A 17507-nucleotide genomic window follows, 5' to 3' on the forward strand; every position below is an offset into this window, starting at 1 on the left:
TGGTTTACAGCGACAACGAGAGCCGCAGGCACATTTTACCAGTCGGTGGTAATAATAATAATAATTAATAATAATAATAATAATAATAATAATAATAATAATAATAATAATAATAATAATAATAATCGTATGGCCTCAGCTACCATGTGCAGGCATTTCAATTTGATGCCATCTGGCTGTCTGCTTGTCAATTTCGACGTTCCGTTTTTCTCTAGGTCCGTTAGATGGCAGACAGAGTAAACCAGATCTCTCTTGGGCGTCTATGGCTGAGATTTAATTAATTTTGTCGGTAAATACCAAATGTATCACCAGAGATCTTTTACATGCCGACATCGTACGACATGGAGTGTCGAATGGACTTTTTTCCGCCCTTCAAAAATCCGACTACCTCTGCTGGGTTTGAACCCGCTATCTTGGGATCTGGAGGCCGACACTCTACCACGGATCCACAGAGGCAGCTAGTCGGTGGTGGTGCACCGATTATGTTGATGTGGACCTTGAACCTGAGGGCCAACATGGTTCAAATGCTAATCATTTCTTCAGAACATACTATTGCACATGAACTTCCTATCTCTATCTTTCAAGGTGTTCTGGTTCTTATGAACATAAGTGTAGAAAGATAATAGGTGGCATACAGGGATGCTATAGTAGAAACAGCAAAGGAATGTCTAGAAACAACTGTGTGTAAAGATGGGAAAAAGCAAACATCTTGGAGGAATAATTAAATGAACTTGTAAAGGTAAAAGGAAGGCATACAAGAAATGGCTGCAAACAAGGACCGATGAAGACAGCAAGTTGTACGTAGCTGAAAGAAACAATAAAATTGTTGAATCCAATGAATAAGTCATGAGTAGATTTTGGTAATAACCTGGAAAGGCTAGGTCACGCATCAGGGAAACCTTTTTGACAGTAATAAAGAATCATAGAAAGGGAGAGCTAAAAAACAGAAATGAATAGTGTTTTGGGTAAAGCAGATGAACTCATAGTAGATCCCGGGAATCACTGGTGAGGTGGAAGGAATATTTTGAAATGCTCAACGTAAAAGGAAATCTTTCTGGTGATGATATGAACAACCAAGCTCATGGGGAGGAGGATAATCATATTGGTTAAATAACACACGAGGAAGTGGAAAAAATTTAAATATACTCCCCTGGTATTTCATTGATCAGTATACCAAACAAGGTTTTCTCTGGCATTATGGAAGGGCAGGCACAATCACTCTTCGAGAGTAAGTTGGATGAAAACCAGTGTGGTTTCAGATCACAAAAGGGCTGTCAGGATTAGATTTTCAGTAAAGGATAAATGCTACTAAAGGTATAGACAGGTATGTTTATGATTCATAGAGAACTGAGGAACAAATCACCATCAACAGTATCATATGCCCTCACTCCATATGAAGACCATGAAGTGGTTCTGCATTTTAATCCAGGCTTTTGGCACCCAAACTAGTTATTAAAAATTGTATACCTCCACCTTTCCTACTCTGCCAGCCAACATTCCGATGATGAAATTTTTTTCGACCAACGGAACTCGAACCAGATAATCATGGTGTCAGACCATATAGACTTCATGCCTTAATGATCATGATTACTGAATGGGCTTTGAATAGGTGAAATGAGTAAGATATGAAAATTAGGCTTTCAAAGACTCAAGTGATGTCTGTAGAGAAGAAACCTAAGGGAACTGAATGTCAGGTTGGGAATACAAAAATGGAAGAGTTACATCATTTCAAGTATTTAGGATATGTATTGTCCCAGGACAGTTGTATTGTAAGTGAGATTGAATCAAGGTGCAGCAAAGCTAATGCAGTGAGCTTACACTTGTGATCAACAGTATTCTGTAAGAAAGAAACGAGCTCTAGGACGAAACTATCAATACACCGGCCTGTTTTCAGACTAACTTTGGTTTATGGGAGTGAAAGCTGGGTGAACTCAGGATATCTTATTAATAAGGTGGTTGTTGATGTTGTTGTTGTTTGAGTCATCAGTCCATAGACTGGTTTGATGCAGCTTGCATGCCACCCTATCCTGTGCTAACTTTTTAATTTCTACGTAACTATTGCATCCTACATCTGCTCTAATCTGCTCGTCATATTCATACCTTGGTCTACCCCTACCATTCTTACTGCCTACACTTCCCTCAAAAACCAACTGAACAAGTCCTCGGTATCTTAAAATGTGTCCTATCATTCTACCTTCTCATCAAATTTAGCCAAATTGATCTCCTCTCACCAATTCGATTCAGTATCTCTTCATTCGTGATTCGATCCATCCACCTCACCTTCAGCATTCTTCTGTAACACCACATATCAAAAGCTTTTGTTCTTTTTCTTTCTGAGCTAGTTATCGTCCATGTTACACTTCCATACAATGCCACACTCCAGATGAAAGTCTTCAGAAACATCTTTCTAATTCCTATATCAATGTTTGAAGTGAGCAAATTTCTTTTCTTAAGAAAGCTCTTTCTTGCTTGTGCTAGTCTGCATTTTATGTCCTCCTTACTTCTGCCACTGTTAGTTATTTTACTACCCAAGTAATAATATTCATCTAGTTCCTTTAAGACTCCAATACACTAAGTTATTATACTAAGCTACAGAGAAAAAGAAGAGCAAGACCATACAACAGCTACACTTGGTTTTTAGAGTGAGAAAAGGAAGTGACTGATGATGTCCTGAAGTTAGTGAAAGGCAGTGAAACACAGAAGTGATTTGTTCATCACATGCATCATACTAGGAAGCTGAATACAGAAAGATATAACATACACTTCACCATATTAAAAATACGATATTCCCAGCAATCATAATCTACTACTACTACTACTACTACTACTACTACTACTACTACTACTACTACTAAGAAGCATTGTTGCTGGGCTGAGTGGCTCAGATGGTTGAGGTGCTAGCTTTCTGACCCCAACTTGGCAGGTTTGATCCCCGCTCACTCCGGTGGTATTTGAAGGTGCTCAAATACATCAGCTTTGTGTTGGTAGTTTTAGTGGTATGTAAAAGAACTCCAGTAGGACAAAATTCTGTCACATCAGTGTCTCCGAAAACTATAAAAGTAGTTAGTCGATGTAAAGGCAATAACATTAGAAGCATTGTTCCTCTGGCATAAAGAGTTGATGAAAACGAATTAACATGGTCTTGGCTTTAGACCAACAATCTTTAAGTCTGCATTATCGTATCATTTCAAGGCAGCTTCCGTGATGCTGGATGTTGAAAGGGATGATGGAATTGGCTACTGTATGAGACGTTGCTCCTTAGACGTAACCTCACTTCTCTCTCATTTTTGTCATAATTGGTGCAATTTCCATTTGGTTATAATGTGTGCCGTTCCTGACATGGTTGATAAGGGAGATACCCACAGCCCAGCAGAGCATTTTAATTTTAATGGCATTTGCTGATGTTCTGTTGTTTTATTGCATGATTGGCATTCAATTCCATACAGTGCAACTGGTTGTACTACTGTCCAATAAATCTTTGACTTGAGGTGAATTGGCATTCCTTTCTCTTAAAGGACAACTTTGGTCTCCTACTGCATCTAGGATGCATTTATCCTTGCTCACTCTCCATCACTGATACTACCATCACACTGCAGATAAGATCCAAGTTAGCTGAAGCTTTCTGTCTTATCTAGGTTCCCTCCAGCAAGTGAGATGAGCTCAAATACATCAACCTCATGTCAATAGATTTACTGGCACCTAAAAGAACTCCTGCAGGACTAAATTCCAGCACCTTGGCAGCTCCTAAAACCATCAAAGTAGTTGAAAGGGATGATGGAGTTGGCAACTGTACGAGACGTTGCAACTGGGATGGTACCGTTGCTTGCATTCATCTCCAGATATGCCATCTTCTTAACGTTAAGACAGAGGACGTATTAGGTGAGGTGGTTGTTCCATTCTTCAACTTAGCATTACAGTTTCATTTGGTGACATATGCAAGTGCAACATCGTTTGCATACAGGATAGTACAAGGAATGTTCTGGTGCAGGAGCAATACCAAATGCAAAATCTATTCTGTTTATCCTAATAAACACAACAGAGGATAATGACTCAATACATTAAATGCTTTAATCTTTGACATTATTGGGTGCACTATGAAACAAAATGATAACAATAATTAAACCACATATACAAGAGTTCATCACTATTTCAACATAATTACAATTTGCTTAGGGGGATGATGAAAATGAGTCAAAATATGCTGACTGGTTTAATGCCTGATCATTATCTCTTGGGGAAAATGAAACAAAGTCTGTTGAAGGTGATGGAATTTTGTTATTAGCACTTATCTGGTGAGTACGCAGGTGCATGTTCAGGTTACGTTTCTGGGAAATTACTCTTCTACAAATCGGACAAGTAACGCTCTGTCGACTTGGAGGCAGGCTAGAATACCCACGGGTGGCTGTCAGGGTCACACCTGCAAACAAAAAGTTGTATATCTATTCTCTAAATTCTAATACAGTATTACTAAACTTACAAACTTCAACCCAATAGAGGAAGTGAACAAAATACAGTAGACAATATACTTGTATTATTGTACTTATCATATCATTCGATGATGTCATAGGATATAAACTTCATGGTTTTGATCTGTATTGAATTGCGATCACAATAATAACTAAACTTTGCAACATTTTTGTAACGCTACTCTTTCTGACAAAAGAGTAGCGTTACAAAAATGTTGCAAAGTTTGGGCTGGGAAGACTTGGGAGAAAGGAGATGAGCTGCTCGACTAAGTGGTACAAATTCTTATAATTCTTATTGTATTGAATAGGTGGTAATTAACAAAATTATAAGAATTTGTATCACAAGTAGATCTTCAATACGAACAAAGAAGATGAAATTTATAACCTGCAATAAGTGGTATGTTCCGAGCTGTCAGTGGAGAGATGGCGTGGGAGGACATCAGTAGACGAATAAGTTTGAGTGGTGTCTTTAAAAGTAGGAAAGATCACAATATGAAGATAAAGTTGGAATTCAAGAAGACAAATTGGGGCAAATATTTGTTTATAGTAAGGGGAGTTAGTGATTGGAATAACTTACCAATGGAGATGTTCAATAAATTTCCAATTTCTTTGCATTCATTTAAGAAAAGGCTAGGTAAACAACAGATAGGTAATCTGCCACCTGGGCGACTGCCCTAAATGCAGATCAGTAGTGACTGATTGATCATTTAAACTTATGTTGTAATGGTCCACCTTCTCATTACTATATTATAGAATGTTTACATTACATTTCTAATCTAGGAACTAGTTTCGGCCTTGGCTGGCCATCATCAGCCAATGTACAAACACATTCAATGACTAAAACAAATGTATAAAAATACACAAATGACATAAAAGGTATTAAAAACATCTGGGATGAATTATGTGCATAACATGTAAAATATATGATGAAATCAAAATAAGGCTCTAAAATCCTCAGATGCATTGCATCATGTTAAAATATTTCATTAGTGTTTCCTGTTAAAATACCTTGAAAAATGCTGAAAAGTTCCTCTGTTGAAAATTGTCAATGATTGAGTCAAGGACGGTTGATATCAACTCCTCTCCATCAGTATAAGGCACACAACAGTAGGCCACGCACCGCAATCCACAATGAAAGGTTAACTTCATGGACACCACATTGAACTGGGAATCTCTATCAGCCGCAATCTAAGAATGTGCCAGCTATTTTATCATATCTTTGTGTGCCGTTCTTGATCCAACCATTGACAATTTCCAACAGAGAATCTTTACAGCATTTTTCAAGATATTTTAACAGGAAACACCAATGAAACATTTTAACATGATGTAACGCATCCAAGGATTTCAGAGATTTTGATTTCATCATATATTCTACGTGTTGTGCACATAATTCATCCCAGATGCTTTTAATATGCTTTACGTCATTTGTGTATGTTTATACATTTGTTTTAGTTATTAGATGTGTTTGTACAGTTTCGTATTATGGCTGATGATGGCCAGCCAAGGCCGAAACTAGTAAGTAGATTTAAAATGTAATGTAAACATTGCATAATATAGTATTGGAAAGGTGGACCATTACAACATAAGTTTAGTTTTTACTCGATGGTGTAACAAATATACTTATATTTAGAAAAGTATCTGTTCCAAGCTACTGAAGCATTCACCTTCCACTAGACCAGCATAAAAAATGAATCTTGAGTATTCAACTCAAAGGTTGGTTTGATTCTCCACAGCTCCGCATCAGCTGTCATAGATGGCCTAGGCATCAATGAAGAGGCATACTAGGGAAATGTATTTATTCATTTATTTATTTATCATGTCAGAAGCGAGAAATATTACATTAAAAAGACAAAATGAAAAAAGAAAAAAATACACATAAACTATACTATGTGGGCACAGGATTAGACTGTAGAGGACAAAAAGCTGGCCATTTAAAGAGCAATTGTTGTTGCCTTGAGCAGGTCTTCCACTGTACAATGGGCTGGGCATGCACCATACTCTAATAAGTGTGCTGTGATCTGCTGTTCTCCACATTCACACAAACTGTAATCTACAATGAAGCCCCACTTCTTCAGGTTTGAGCTGCATCTCATGACACCTAAACACAGTCTGTTGAGTGACTAGAAGGGAAATATTCACTTGGCATTATCCAGTTATTTCGGTGCTGGCTTCTTGTCCACACTCTTTAATTCTTGCTTGTCTCAATGTACCTGGAAGTGCCTCAGTAGATCTTAAGAAGACTAGGGAATGAGGAATGAGATAGTTTCCTGTTGCTTTTCTCACCTAGTCAGAAATTGCTTTTATGAATCAGTCAGTCAAGCCCAGTGAAATGAATGCACCAACCGAGCCTATGAGAAACATTTTCACACCAGTCATAACAGGGACTGGTTGCATAAGAAAATGGTATCACTAGCATTGCTCATACCTCAGTCACTTTCATATCATCAAAGCCCAAGGATGGGACTGACACAGGTCAATGAAAGTAACAAATTTAATCTAGCCCATACCAGAAGACATAGTGCACTGTAAACACTATGTCTCACTAGGAAAGGCTTTCATAAAAATAAAACTATAGTAAAATTTTTATGACAGTTCCTGATAGCAGCAGAAAAAAAAGTAGTTTTCAGAATTTGTAGATTTTATAACAAGAGAATCTGAATTTCCTTCAATTCATATGCTTGCAATAGTTAACTGACTGTAATTACCTTAGCCGTGATTAGAAGAAAAAGTAACTTCTCCAGAAAACTTAAGTTACTGAGAATCCAGCATCTGTGCTTCTTGTTATTTAACATTTTACCATGTAATTAATAATGGTAAGGTAAGGGTTATTCTGCCCGAAGGCAGGTCCGAACCTCCGCAGAGGTGTTCCTGAGCCGGAGTTTACATACGGTAGGGTGGCCAGTTCCTTTCCACTCCTCCATTCCCTTAACCCCCCCCCCCCCCACCAACAGCGCGTGGCAACCCATCCAAACTCCGACCACGCCCAATGTTGCTTAACTTCGGAGATCTCACGGGATCCGGTGTTTCAACACGGCTACGGCCGTTGGCTAATTAATAATAATATTCAATTAATGAACATTTTTGGTTGAAAAGTTACAGGGATGAAATCCAAGTAAAGTCAAATCATGAGACCAACCTCAGTGTTGCCAAATAGTTAGTTGTCATCCTTCTGCTTCCAAGATAGCAGATTCAATCCTAGGTGAGAAGCATCTGAGGGTGTTTAAAAGGGGTGTTCAGTTATTACAGAACTGATTTTATTTCAGTTAAATATACATATGAACATTCACAAGTTGTCACAGAGAGATCTGATTCATGATTGACATTGTGATATGACTGCCATTCTCTTGTAATGAATTAGTAGACAAGAGAAGGCCATTCAGTCAGGACATGTTCAACATACATTGGATTTAATGCTACAAGTGAACACAGCAAGCAGGTTTTGTGCTCTTTTGAATAAATGAATAACAAACCCTGCACATGATATAGTAAGCTTACAGGGATTAGGCATTATCAGAACATATATTTTCAAGTGGAACAAAGCATTTAAGGAGAGGGAAGAAAATCTTGATGAGCTCCATGTTCTTGTCTCATCATTGAAAACTAAAGTGATAATAAACACTATTGACACCATGTTGCAAGAAGACAGTCTATTAATTATAGCACAGATTGCAGACACAATCTTTCTAGACTTTCTGGACAGAGCTTTAACAGATGATAAGTCCTGATTCCATCACAAGGATCCAGAAACCAACAAGCAGAGTGCTCGGTGGAAACATCAATCTAGCCCGAGAAAAAAAACAATTGTGAAGGTGCAACCAAGTACAGGAAACATCATGTTCCTTATCTTTTTCAACAAAATTGGTTTTGTTTATGATCACATGATTAGTAAACAATATTACAATGTTATTCTTAAAGAGACAGTTCACGATGTGGGTTACTGTAGTGACGTCCTAGTTCGTGAACCATGGGCAAGTGGCTGAGTGGCCTAGTAAGTGGTCCTGAAAGTCGGGACACCAGATGCTATGGAATGGAAGTGGGCTTCTCGGACATATTCTGAGTCATGGCCCTCATTGTGCTCAGGCGGCTAGGAATATACAATACACCAGTGGTCCCTAACCAGTTAGAGGAGTGATCCTCACTTGGACTATGTGTAAGTAGGGTAGCATCCTGCTTCATGAATTTACCAAGCTCAGAACATTTTAAGCAAGCCTCGGATCTATGGAAGTAACGGAGTCCCAGTCCCATTTGACAGGCGAGGGGGTCCTTGGTAACAACTTGGCAAACAAAATGGAAATTGATGGGGCTTATGGAAGAAAGAAAGTAGAACTGGCTGAGTCAGCAAAGAGGATGAATCTGGATGAGCTAGGAGTAAATGATATCCGGTTAAGGGGAGATAACAAGGAAGAGATAGGAGATTATAATAAAGAGTACTTGACAGGTGTTAGAAAGGGAAGGGCAGAGTATGGGGTAGGGCTGTTTATCAGGAATATCATTGTATGCAACATAGTTTCTGTTAGGCATGTAAAAGAGCGAATGATGTGGGTAGATTTGGCAGTTGGAGGAATTAGGACAAGAATTGTCTCAGTGTATTTGCCATGTGAGGATGCAGATGAGGATGAAGTTGACAAGTTTTATGAAACATTGAGTGACATCGTGGTCAGGGTCAACAACAAGGATAGAGTAGTGCTAATGGGCAATTTCAATGTGAGAGTTGGAAATAGAACTAAAGGATACAAAAGGGTGATTGGTAAATGTGGGGAAGATATGGAAGCTAATGGGAATGGGAAGCGTTTGCTGGACTTCTGTGCTAGTATGGGTTTAGCAGTTTTGAATACATTCTTCAAGCATAATTATTTATTATACAATCTTCCTGCAACAGCTGCAGGTTGTCCAAAGACAAAGAGTACCTTCACAACAATAATGGATGTGGATACAACAGATAATGTGATCGTATGATGTTAAATGTAGGCAGTCGAGTGAGGCATGTCAAACATTTATTTGAGGTCTGCAAGCATGATTCTTGAAGATCATGATGGACTTCTTGAGTGTGGTAATGGCGATGTTATAGATAAAATCTCTATTTAGCCCAAAGGTATTGCAGAAGTTGACAAAAAATGTAGGTATGGTTCCTCGAGCCCCTAACATCAAACCGATTACAGAAATGGATAAGAGCTTATATTTTCGCTTGTAGAGGTCCGCCATTTCTTCATAAATTATTCTTTTTTCTGCATCGACCTCTTCCGGCTGGTTTTCGTTGGTCTCAAATCTAATTGTTGGATCAATGATGAAACCTTCAGAACAGGATGGCTTAAAAGCAATAATGTCAATGTGTCGGTTGCTTCCTCTGTTGGAGAGACCGTGTACTTCTTCAGAGACATTATAACCTTGTCCTCTAAGAGCGTTAGCTATCATTGATCTGGCTAAATTATGACGTGAGGTGCGTAGTAATTCACCATGTGGACAGGCTCCTAGGACGTGTGAAAGAGTTTCGAACTCTCTGTGGCAACGTCGACAGAGGCTGTTGCCCTGGGATCTGCCAGGTACTGTACGCACAGCAGAGACATTGGCATTCATTTTTATTGCATCACGCCATTCACTGCAAGACAATCCTTTATGATTACGAATCCATGTATTCGCTGGAGTATACTGTTTAAATAGGACTACACCTTTGCCTTTATGCTCTTTCTTGCTCCAGTTGTCAAAAGCTCTTCTTCTCAATTCGAGTCGGACTTTCTTTGTATCTACAAAACCATGTTTTTTGTCTCGAATAGATTCTGTTTCTGCTACATTCAATACGGCGAGGCTTGTGCTGATTTCTTGACATAAGTTTCTCGTTGAATGTAGAAAATTATTATTGGAAGATTTCAAAATTTTGCATGCATTAATATGTTGCAGATATATTTCCCATGATACACAAAATAAACCCAGACCTTTAAATTTCATTTCAGCTTATATCATATCATTCGGGACATCCATGGGAAGTTGAAAAATTTCCTTTAATGCCCCCCTAACCATAATATTGGCATCATTTGTAAATTTGACTGGAATCTTTTGTGGTGGTACTGTCTGAAATTTATATACCAAACTGGGACAGATTGAAGTGTTTATGATTACAAATTTTTGATCGGAATGCAAAAGGTGAAGAAATGAGGAGCTCTAGGGTGTTTTTGAGCTTATTTAGGACCTCGATGGACTGGAAAGTAATTTCGTTGGAAAAATTTACACCCAAATATTTGATAGATTCTCCTTTCTTCAGACATGGTATCTGTTTTTCATCTGCCGTGAACAGTTTTTCTTCTGATAGGTGACCGTGTTTGATGCATATTCATTTACATTTTCCAATTTCCTGTAGTTGATGTATGGCCGCATGAGCAAGTACTAAAGTTGACTCAGAATCTTTTCCAACAATAACTACATCATCAGCAAAACTTAATACTGTTAGAGCTTCACGATCTGGACAACTGGGTAGATATCGACGTTTCGCTAAGGTCATCCAGAATATGATTGATGGCGAGATTGAACAGGATTGGCGATAGAGGAGAACCTTGCATAACTCCCCTGCTTATCAAGAGAGGTCTTGTTTTGCTTCCCTGCGTCTGAATTTGTGTGACATTTCCTGTTTGCAGATTCATGATTAAATTCGTAAGTTTGGTTGGAATTGGTAACGACTTTAGTGTCTCATTTAAATGGGCATGACCAACGTTGTCAAAGGCTTTCTGGATATCTAAGAATATAGCAGTCAGATTAGCTTGTTTGTTTTTGGCTTCACGGAGAAGAGAGTCGAGTATCGCAGTGTTGACATGCGTTCCAGAGGAGTTAGTAAATACTCGTTGATTGGGGTTTAATACAACATGTTCACGAAGACGCCTGTCAAGGACCCGCTCAATTATTCTCCTTATTACTGAACAGATTGTGATAGGTCTCCAGTTCTTAATATTGAGTGTATCTCCACCTTTATGAATTAGAACAGTCCTGGCCTTTTTGAAGATAGAAGGTACAACCCCAGTTTTCAACATACGTGTGGCAATGTGAGATATTATGTCGATTGCAATACTGTCTTTGATAACTCTGACGAGGACGTGGTCATGATGTGTCTATGGCTATATGATTAACAGCAAAGCTGATTTCATCTGGGCTTATAATGTCATTAAATAAAATGTCAATTTGTTCCCTATCAATATCACTTGTATGAGATGGGTATTCGGATCGAATCATGTCATTAGGTTGCCCAAGAATTTCAGAGAAATAATGAAATATTTCATCCGAAGGAATTTTACAGTTTTCAGCATTGGAATTTAAAACAGATCTAATAGCCTTTCTGCGCTGATTGTAAAAGTGGTACTGGGTAAGCTGATATTTGTATTTTTCGCAGCGTTTTATTCGGTCCCGTTTTGTTGCCCGTTCAGGGTTGGTTGTCTGTTTATATTTCCTTTGGTTGTCTCTGATTCATTTATTTTTCCTATACTGGTAGTATTTCCGTGATGGATGTTTGCGGCCAGGAAGTAGATCAATCGCAGAGGCCAAGAACTCACACCAAATGTTAATCTCATGGTCAAATTCTCATCTGTCAAATTGTTTTAAAATCTACGCCACTGCATTTCTGCTTAAATTCATGTGGTAGTGTGTTGACATCTTTAGTTTCCGTGTTAGCATTAGGGTCACTTTCTTGAACGATTGTTTCGACATTTTGAGAAGGATCAACCCTCTGTCGATTTCTAGAAACTAAAATTTGACGGTGAATATCAGGATGAGCTCTGCTGATGTGTATTTTGACCCCACGGGAACTGGAGTAATGACATCCGCAGTGTGGACACTGACAATTTATGTTGTCAAATGCCTGGTTTGAAGAATTTGCATTGTGTCTAGCTGATAAATTTGTATGAAGAGTTTGAGATGCCTGAGGAATTCCTAAATTAACGTGCAATTGTTCACTATCTACCAATGATGAGTCCTGAGATAATTGCTCGTGAGCTCTTGCTATGTGTATGTTAATGCCCCTCTTTGTAAACTTTCTGTGACATATCTTGCATTCAATAAATGTAGGCACAGCACTTGAAGTGCTTGATGCTTCCCAAGAATCGACCATGCTTTGGAGTGTTTGGCTAATCTGTAATAATGCTGTTTTTGAATGATAGATCTTACCGAGTCAGATGGTTCTCTCCACTGCTAACACAAAGGTAAATAGCTGATGTGAAGTGTCAGAATAATAATAATGCTTATATATCGTCATACGTTCAATGACAGTGGTACAGAAATCAACCAACGAAGCCGTCATAGAGGGTACACCACAATGTTATCACGGAGGTTGTACATTGGTAATGTAACGGAGGAAAAGCAGATGCAGATCATTATAATAATCTATACTATATCATAAAGGTTCTACCGCAGTACTTCCATCCAATTAATTATATTGTAAGATTTGTTATATAAATTCAATATATATCCAATCAAATGTCCAAATGCAGCACCTAACCTAGATTGTTGGTATCGTATGTAAGCAGATTAGATTGTTTAGCCACAAACAATATGGTCACGAGATGATAAAATTCTTACTCATAAGGGCCTAAAGACAGCCAATTGTCCTAAACGGAGATTGTATTAGTTAATCTTCAAATTATTCGTGATATAGAATAACATAGCAACCATTCGATGAACGTAAACAAACAATACGTGTACTAACCTATGAGTATATGACAAAACAACTATAAACGCAGAAAACAATACAAGCCACAATGTAAACTATAAAACATATTTCAAAATATCAACAAGACCAGAAAAACTATAATAAAAATGAATATTAACCGTAATAAAATGTCAAAATATCAAGATCGGGAAGTGTCTCTTGACTACCAAGTCACCGCCTTCTATAGGAGAGGCTAGAGGTAATAGATCCATAATAGACTATATCTTAACCGACTTTGAATTCAGAAAGTCTGTTAGGAATGTACGAGTTTTCCGGGGATTTTTCGATGACACAGACCACTATCTGATCTGTAGTGAACTAATGTACCTAGGATAAAGGATACTGATGGACAACCTACGATAAAGAAAGTGAAATCCGTCTGCAAACGAATAAGGGTAGAAAATATCTAGGATGAGGAAATTAGACAGAAGTACATAGATATGATTAGTGAGAAGTTTTGAATAGTAGACAGTAAGCAGGTTCAGGGTATAGAAAGAGAATGGGTGGGATATAGGGACGCTGTAGTAGAAACAGCAAGGGAATGCCCAGGAACAACTGTGTGTAAAGATGGGAAAAGGCAAACATCTTGGTGGAATGATGAAGTGAGAGCAGCTTGTAAACTTAAAAAGAAGGATTATCAGAAATGGCACCAAACAAGGTCCGATGCAGACAGGGAATTGTACGTAGATGAAAGAAACAGAGCAAAACAAATTGTTGTTTAATCCAAAAAGAAGTAATGGGAAGATTTTTGTAATAACCTGTAAAGGCTAGGTCAAGTAGCAGGGAAACCTTTCTGGACAGTAATAATCTTAGGAAGGGATGGAATCAGTAAATGAACTGTGTTTTGGGTAATTAAGGTTAACTCATTATAGATCCCAGGGAATCACTGGACAGGTGGAGGGAATATTTTGAATATCTTCTCAACGTAAAAGGATATCTTCCTGGTGGTGTTGCAAACAGCCAAGCTCATGGGGAGGAGGAAAATGATGTCGGTGAAATTATGCTTCAGGAAGTGGAAAGGATGGTAAATAAACTCCATTGTCATAAAGCAGCAGGAATAGATGAAATTAGACCTGAAATGGTGAAGTACATTGGGAAAGCAGGGATCAAATGGCTTCATAGAGTAGTAAGATTAGCATGGAGTGTTGATAAGTTACCTTCATATTGGACAAAAGCAGTAACTGCACCTATATATAAACAAGGGAACAGGAAGGATTGCAACAACTATCGAGGAATCTCATTGATTAGTATAACAGACAAAGTATTCACTGGCATCTTGGAAGGGAGGGTGCGATCAGTCGTTGAGAGGAAACTGGATGAAAACCAGTGTGGTTTCAGACCACATAGGAGCTGTCAGGATAATTTTCAGTATGAGCCAGGTAACTGAAAAATGCTACGAGAGGAACAGACAGCTGTGTTTATGTTTCATAGACCTAGAGAAAGCATATGACAGGGTACTGAGGGAAAAGATGTTCGCCATACTGGGGGACTATGGAATTAAACGTAGATTATTAAAATCAGTCAAAGGCATTTATGTTGACAATTGGGCTTCAGTGAGAATTGATGGTAGAATGAGTTCTTGACTCAGGGTACTTACAGGGGTTAGACAATGCTGTAATCTTTCACCTTTGCTGTTCGTAGTTTACATGGATCATCTGTTGAAAGGTATTGAGTGGCAGGGAGGAATTCAGTTAGGTGGAAATGTGGTAAGCAGTCTGGCCTATGCTGACGACATGGCCTTAATGGCAGATTGTGACGAAAGCCTGCAGTCTAATATCTCGGAACTTGAAAATAGGTGGAATGAGTATGGTATGAAAATTAGCCTTTCGAAGACTGAATTGATGTCAGCAGGTAAGAAATTCGACAGAATTGGATGTCAGAATGGTGATACAAAGCTGGAACTAGTAGATAATTTCAAGTATTTCGGTTGTGTGTTCTCCCAGGATGGTAATATAGTAAGTGAGATTGAATCAAGGTGTAATAAAGCTAATGCAGTGAGCTCGCAGCTGCGATCAACAGTATTCTGTAAGAAGGAAGTCAGCTCGCAGACGAAACTATCTTTACATCGGTCTGTTTTCAGACCAACTTTGCTTTACGGTAGCGAAAGCTGGGTGGACTCAGGATATCTTATTCATAAGTTAGAAGTGACAGACATGAAAGTAGCAAGAATGATTGCTGGTACAAACAGGTGGGAACAATGGCAGGAGGGTACTTCTGGTAAATGCTGAAAGTTTTAGGTTGCTCGATCAAGCAAATATAGTGAGTATGCCATGACTTCATTGCCTAGTTCCTTTACATACGTACATACATACATTATTATTGTAGACCGTTATGCCTTTCAGCATTCAGTCTGCAAGCCTCTGTGAATTTACTAAATGTCACCACAATCCTCTATTTGCAACCAGTGTTGGGGCTTAGTTCTATACCTCTTATCCTTAAATCATTAGAAACTGAGTCTAACCATCGTCGTCTTGGTCTAGCTCTACTTCTCTTACCCTTCATAACAGAGTCCATTATTTTCCTAGGTAACCTATCCTCCTCCATTCGCCTCACATGACCCCACCATCGAAGCCGGTTTATGTGTACAGCTTCATCCATCGAGTTCATTCCTAAATTAGCCTTTATCTCCTCATTCTGTGTACCCTCCTGCCATTGTTCCCACCTGTTAGTACCAGCAATCACTCTCGCAACTTTCATGTATGTTACTTCTAACTTATGAATATGATATCCTGAGTCCACCCAGCTTTCACACCCGTAAAGCAAATTTGGTCTGAAAACAGACCGATGTAAAGATAGTTTCTTCTGGGCTGACTTCCTTCTTACAGAAAACCTAATTCAATACATAAAAATGTTTGTTGTCTCTAGAAGGACATTTTATTACAATATTGAATTAGGTGTATTGAATTTGGTGGAAAATAAAACAAGAATTGTAACAATTAGTATTAAGTTCAATATGGGTAAAAAAAAGGACCATGAAAATAGTTTTATGCAATAATTGGGATGTTCTGAGCTGTTAGTGGAGAGATGGTGTGGGATGATATTAGTAGACAAATAAGCTCGTGTGGAACTTTTAAAAGCAGGAAAGATCATAATATGAAGATAAAGTAGGAATTCGAGAGGACAAATTGGGGGAAATCATTTATAAGAGGAGGAGTAATGAGTTTGAGTAATTTATCAAAGGAAATAGTCATTACATTTCTAAGTTCTTTGAAAACATTTAAGGAAAGACTAGGCAAACAACTGTTAGGGAATCTGCCAAGAGGGGAACAGTCCTAAATACAGATCATTGATGACTGTAGTGTAGTCAGTATGAAAAGAATAGTGTGAGTGAGGGAACATAATACATAGACACTATACATTTGGCTGTTGGTCATGAAACCAGAGAACATTTCAAACAATACCATGGGCTGAGTTGCAATTGGCAGAACACTGGATAGTTCTAAATGTGTGTAAGAATTTTTTGTACACGGTGGCAAAACATTCTGAGTGTTTCTTTACTATGTGGCGCTTATGGTGATTCAGAAATGATTAGTACCTTCAGAAATGGTACTTTACTATCCTACTGTAGTTCCTATACTGCAGCTCTGTTACCATACTATAATAGTAAGTACATGTACATTAGCATTACTACCATGCTATGATGCTACAAAGCCTTGCTACCATACAAACTAGCACATGAGAAACAGATGAATGCAATACTGGTGTAGCCCTAGCTATATATAGGTAGGATGATATCGCAACTCAGTGTTTAGCAAAATGCTGCAATTTATATTAATAAGTCACAGCAGAGTGCATGAAGAAGACGTGCAGGGAAATATGAAGTCCCAAGGTGCAGAGTCATGGATAGAGAGAAATAATGGTACATTTGGCATGAAACAAGAAATATGTACAGATTTTTCCTATTACTATTACAAATATCCAGAATTAGGATTGATTCTCATAAAAAGGAAGAGACAAACTAACAAAAAACCTCTGAATAATCTCAGTGAAAATCCTATATTTTTAAACCTTTGGAATGAGTCGTATAACGTAGAATCTTATACACAATATATAATATTAAAAACATTAAGCTCTTTAGGCTTTTTCATCGTGAAATTAACAGTGTTTCGCCCCAGTGTAGCAGTGGGCTCATCAGTTGGATTGCTACACCTTTCCAAGATGCTGGCAGCTAGTGCACTGTTAAGACACTAGTGCAAGCCTCTTATGTAGGACAATGCAGTGATGGTGCACTAGGGGAACCATGTGCCTCCACTTGTATAAATGCCTGCCTTTGGCCTTTTAATATGTAATATTATTAACAACATTGATAAAATGAAGAAAGAGCTAAAGATCAGTGGACTAATTTCCAGGATAAGTAA

The 17507-nt window shown here is 38.3% G+C and overlaps 1 protein-coding gene across 4 annotated transcripts in view; it reads right to left on the reverse strand.

The window, feature by feature from the left end:
* Positions 1-4043: 4043 nt before the first annotated feature.
* The window catches only part of LOC136874008 (protein abrupt), a 213556-nt gene continuing 200092 nt past the window's right edge, over positions 4044-17507 (reverse strand). For all 4 annotated transcript variants that reach the window (XM_067147459.2, XM_067147460.2, XM_067147461.2 and 1 more), the window contains exon 6: positions 4044-4417. In XM_067147459.2, coding sequence (XP_067003560.2) covers positions 4170-4417 — 248 coding nt within the window. In that variant the 3' untranslated portion in view covers positions 4044-4169. The remainder of the gene's footprint in view (positions 4418-17507) is intronic.

This window comes from Anabrus simplex, chromosome 5 (genome assembly GCF_040414725.1).
Source record: "Anabrus simplex isolate iqAnaSimp1 chromosome 5, ASM4041472v1, whole genome shotgun sequence".
Classification (NCBI taxonomy): domain Eukaryota; kingdom Metazoa; phylum Arthropoda; class Insecta; order Orthoptera; family Tettigoniidae; genus Anabrus; species Anabrus simplex.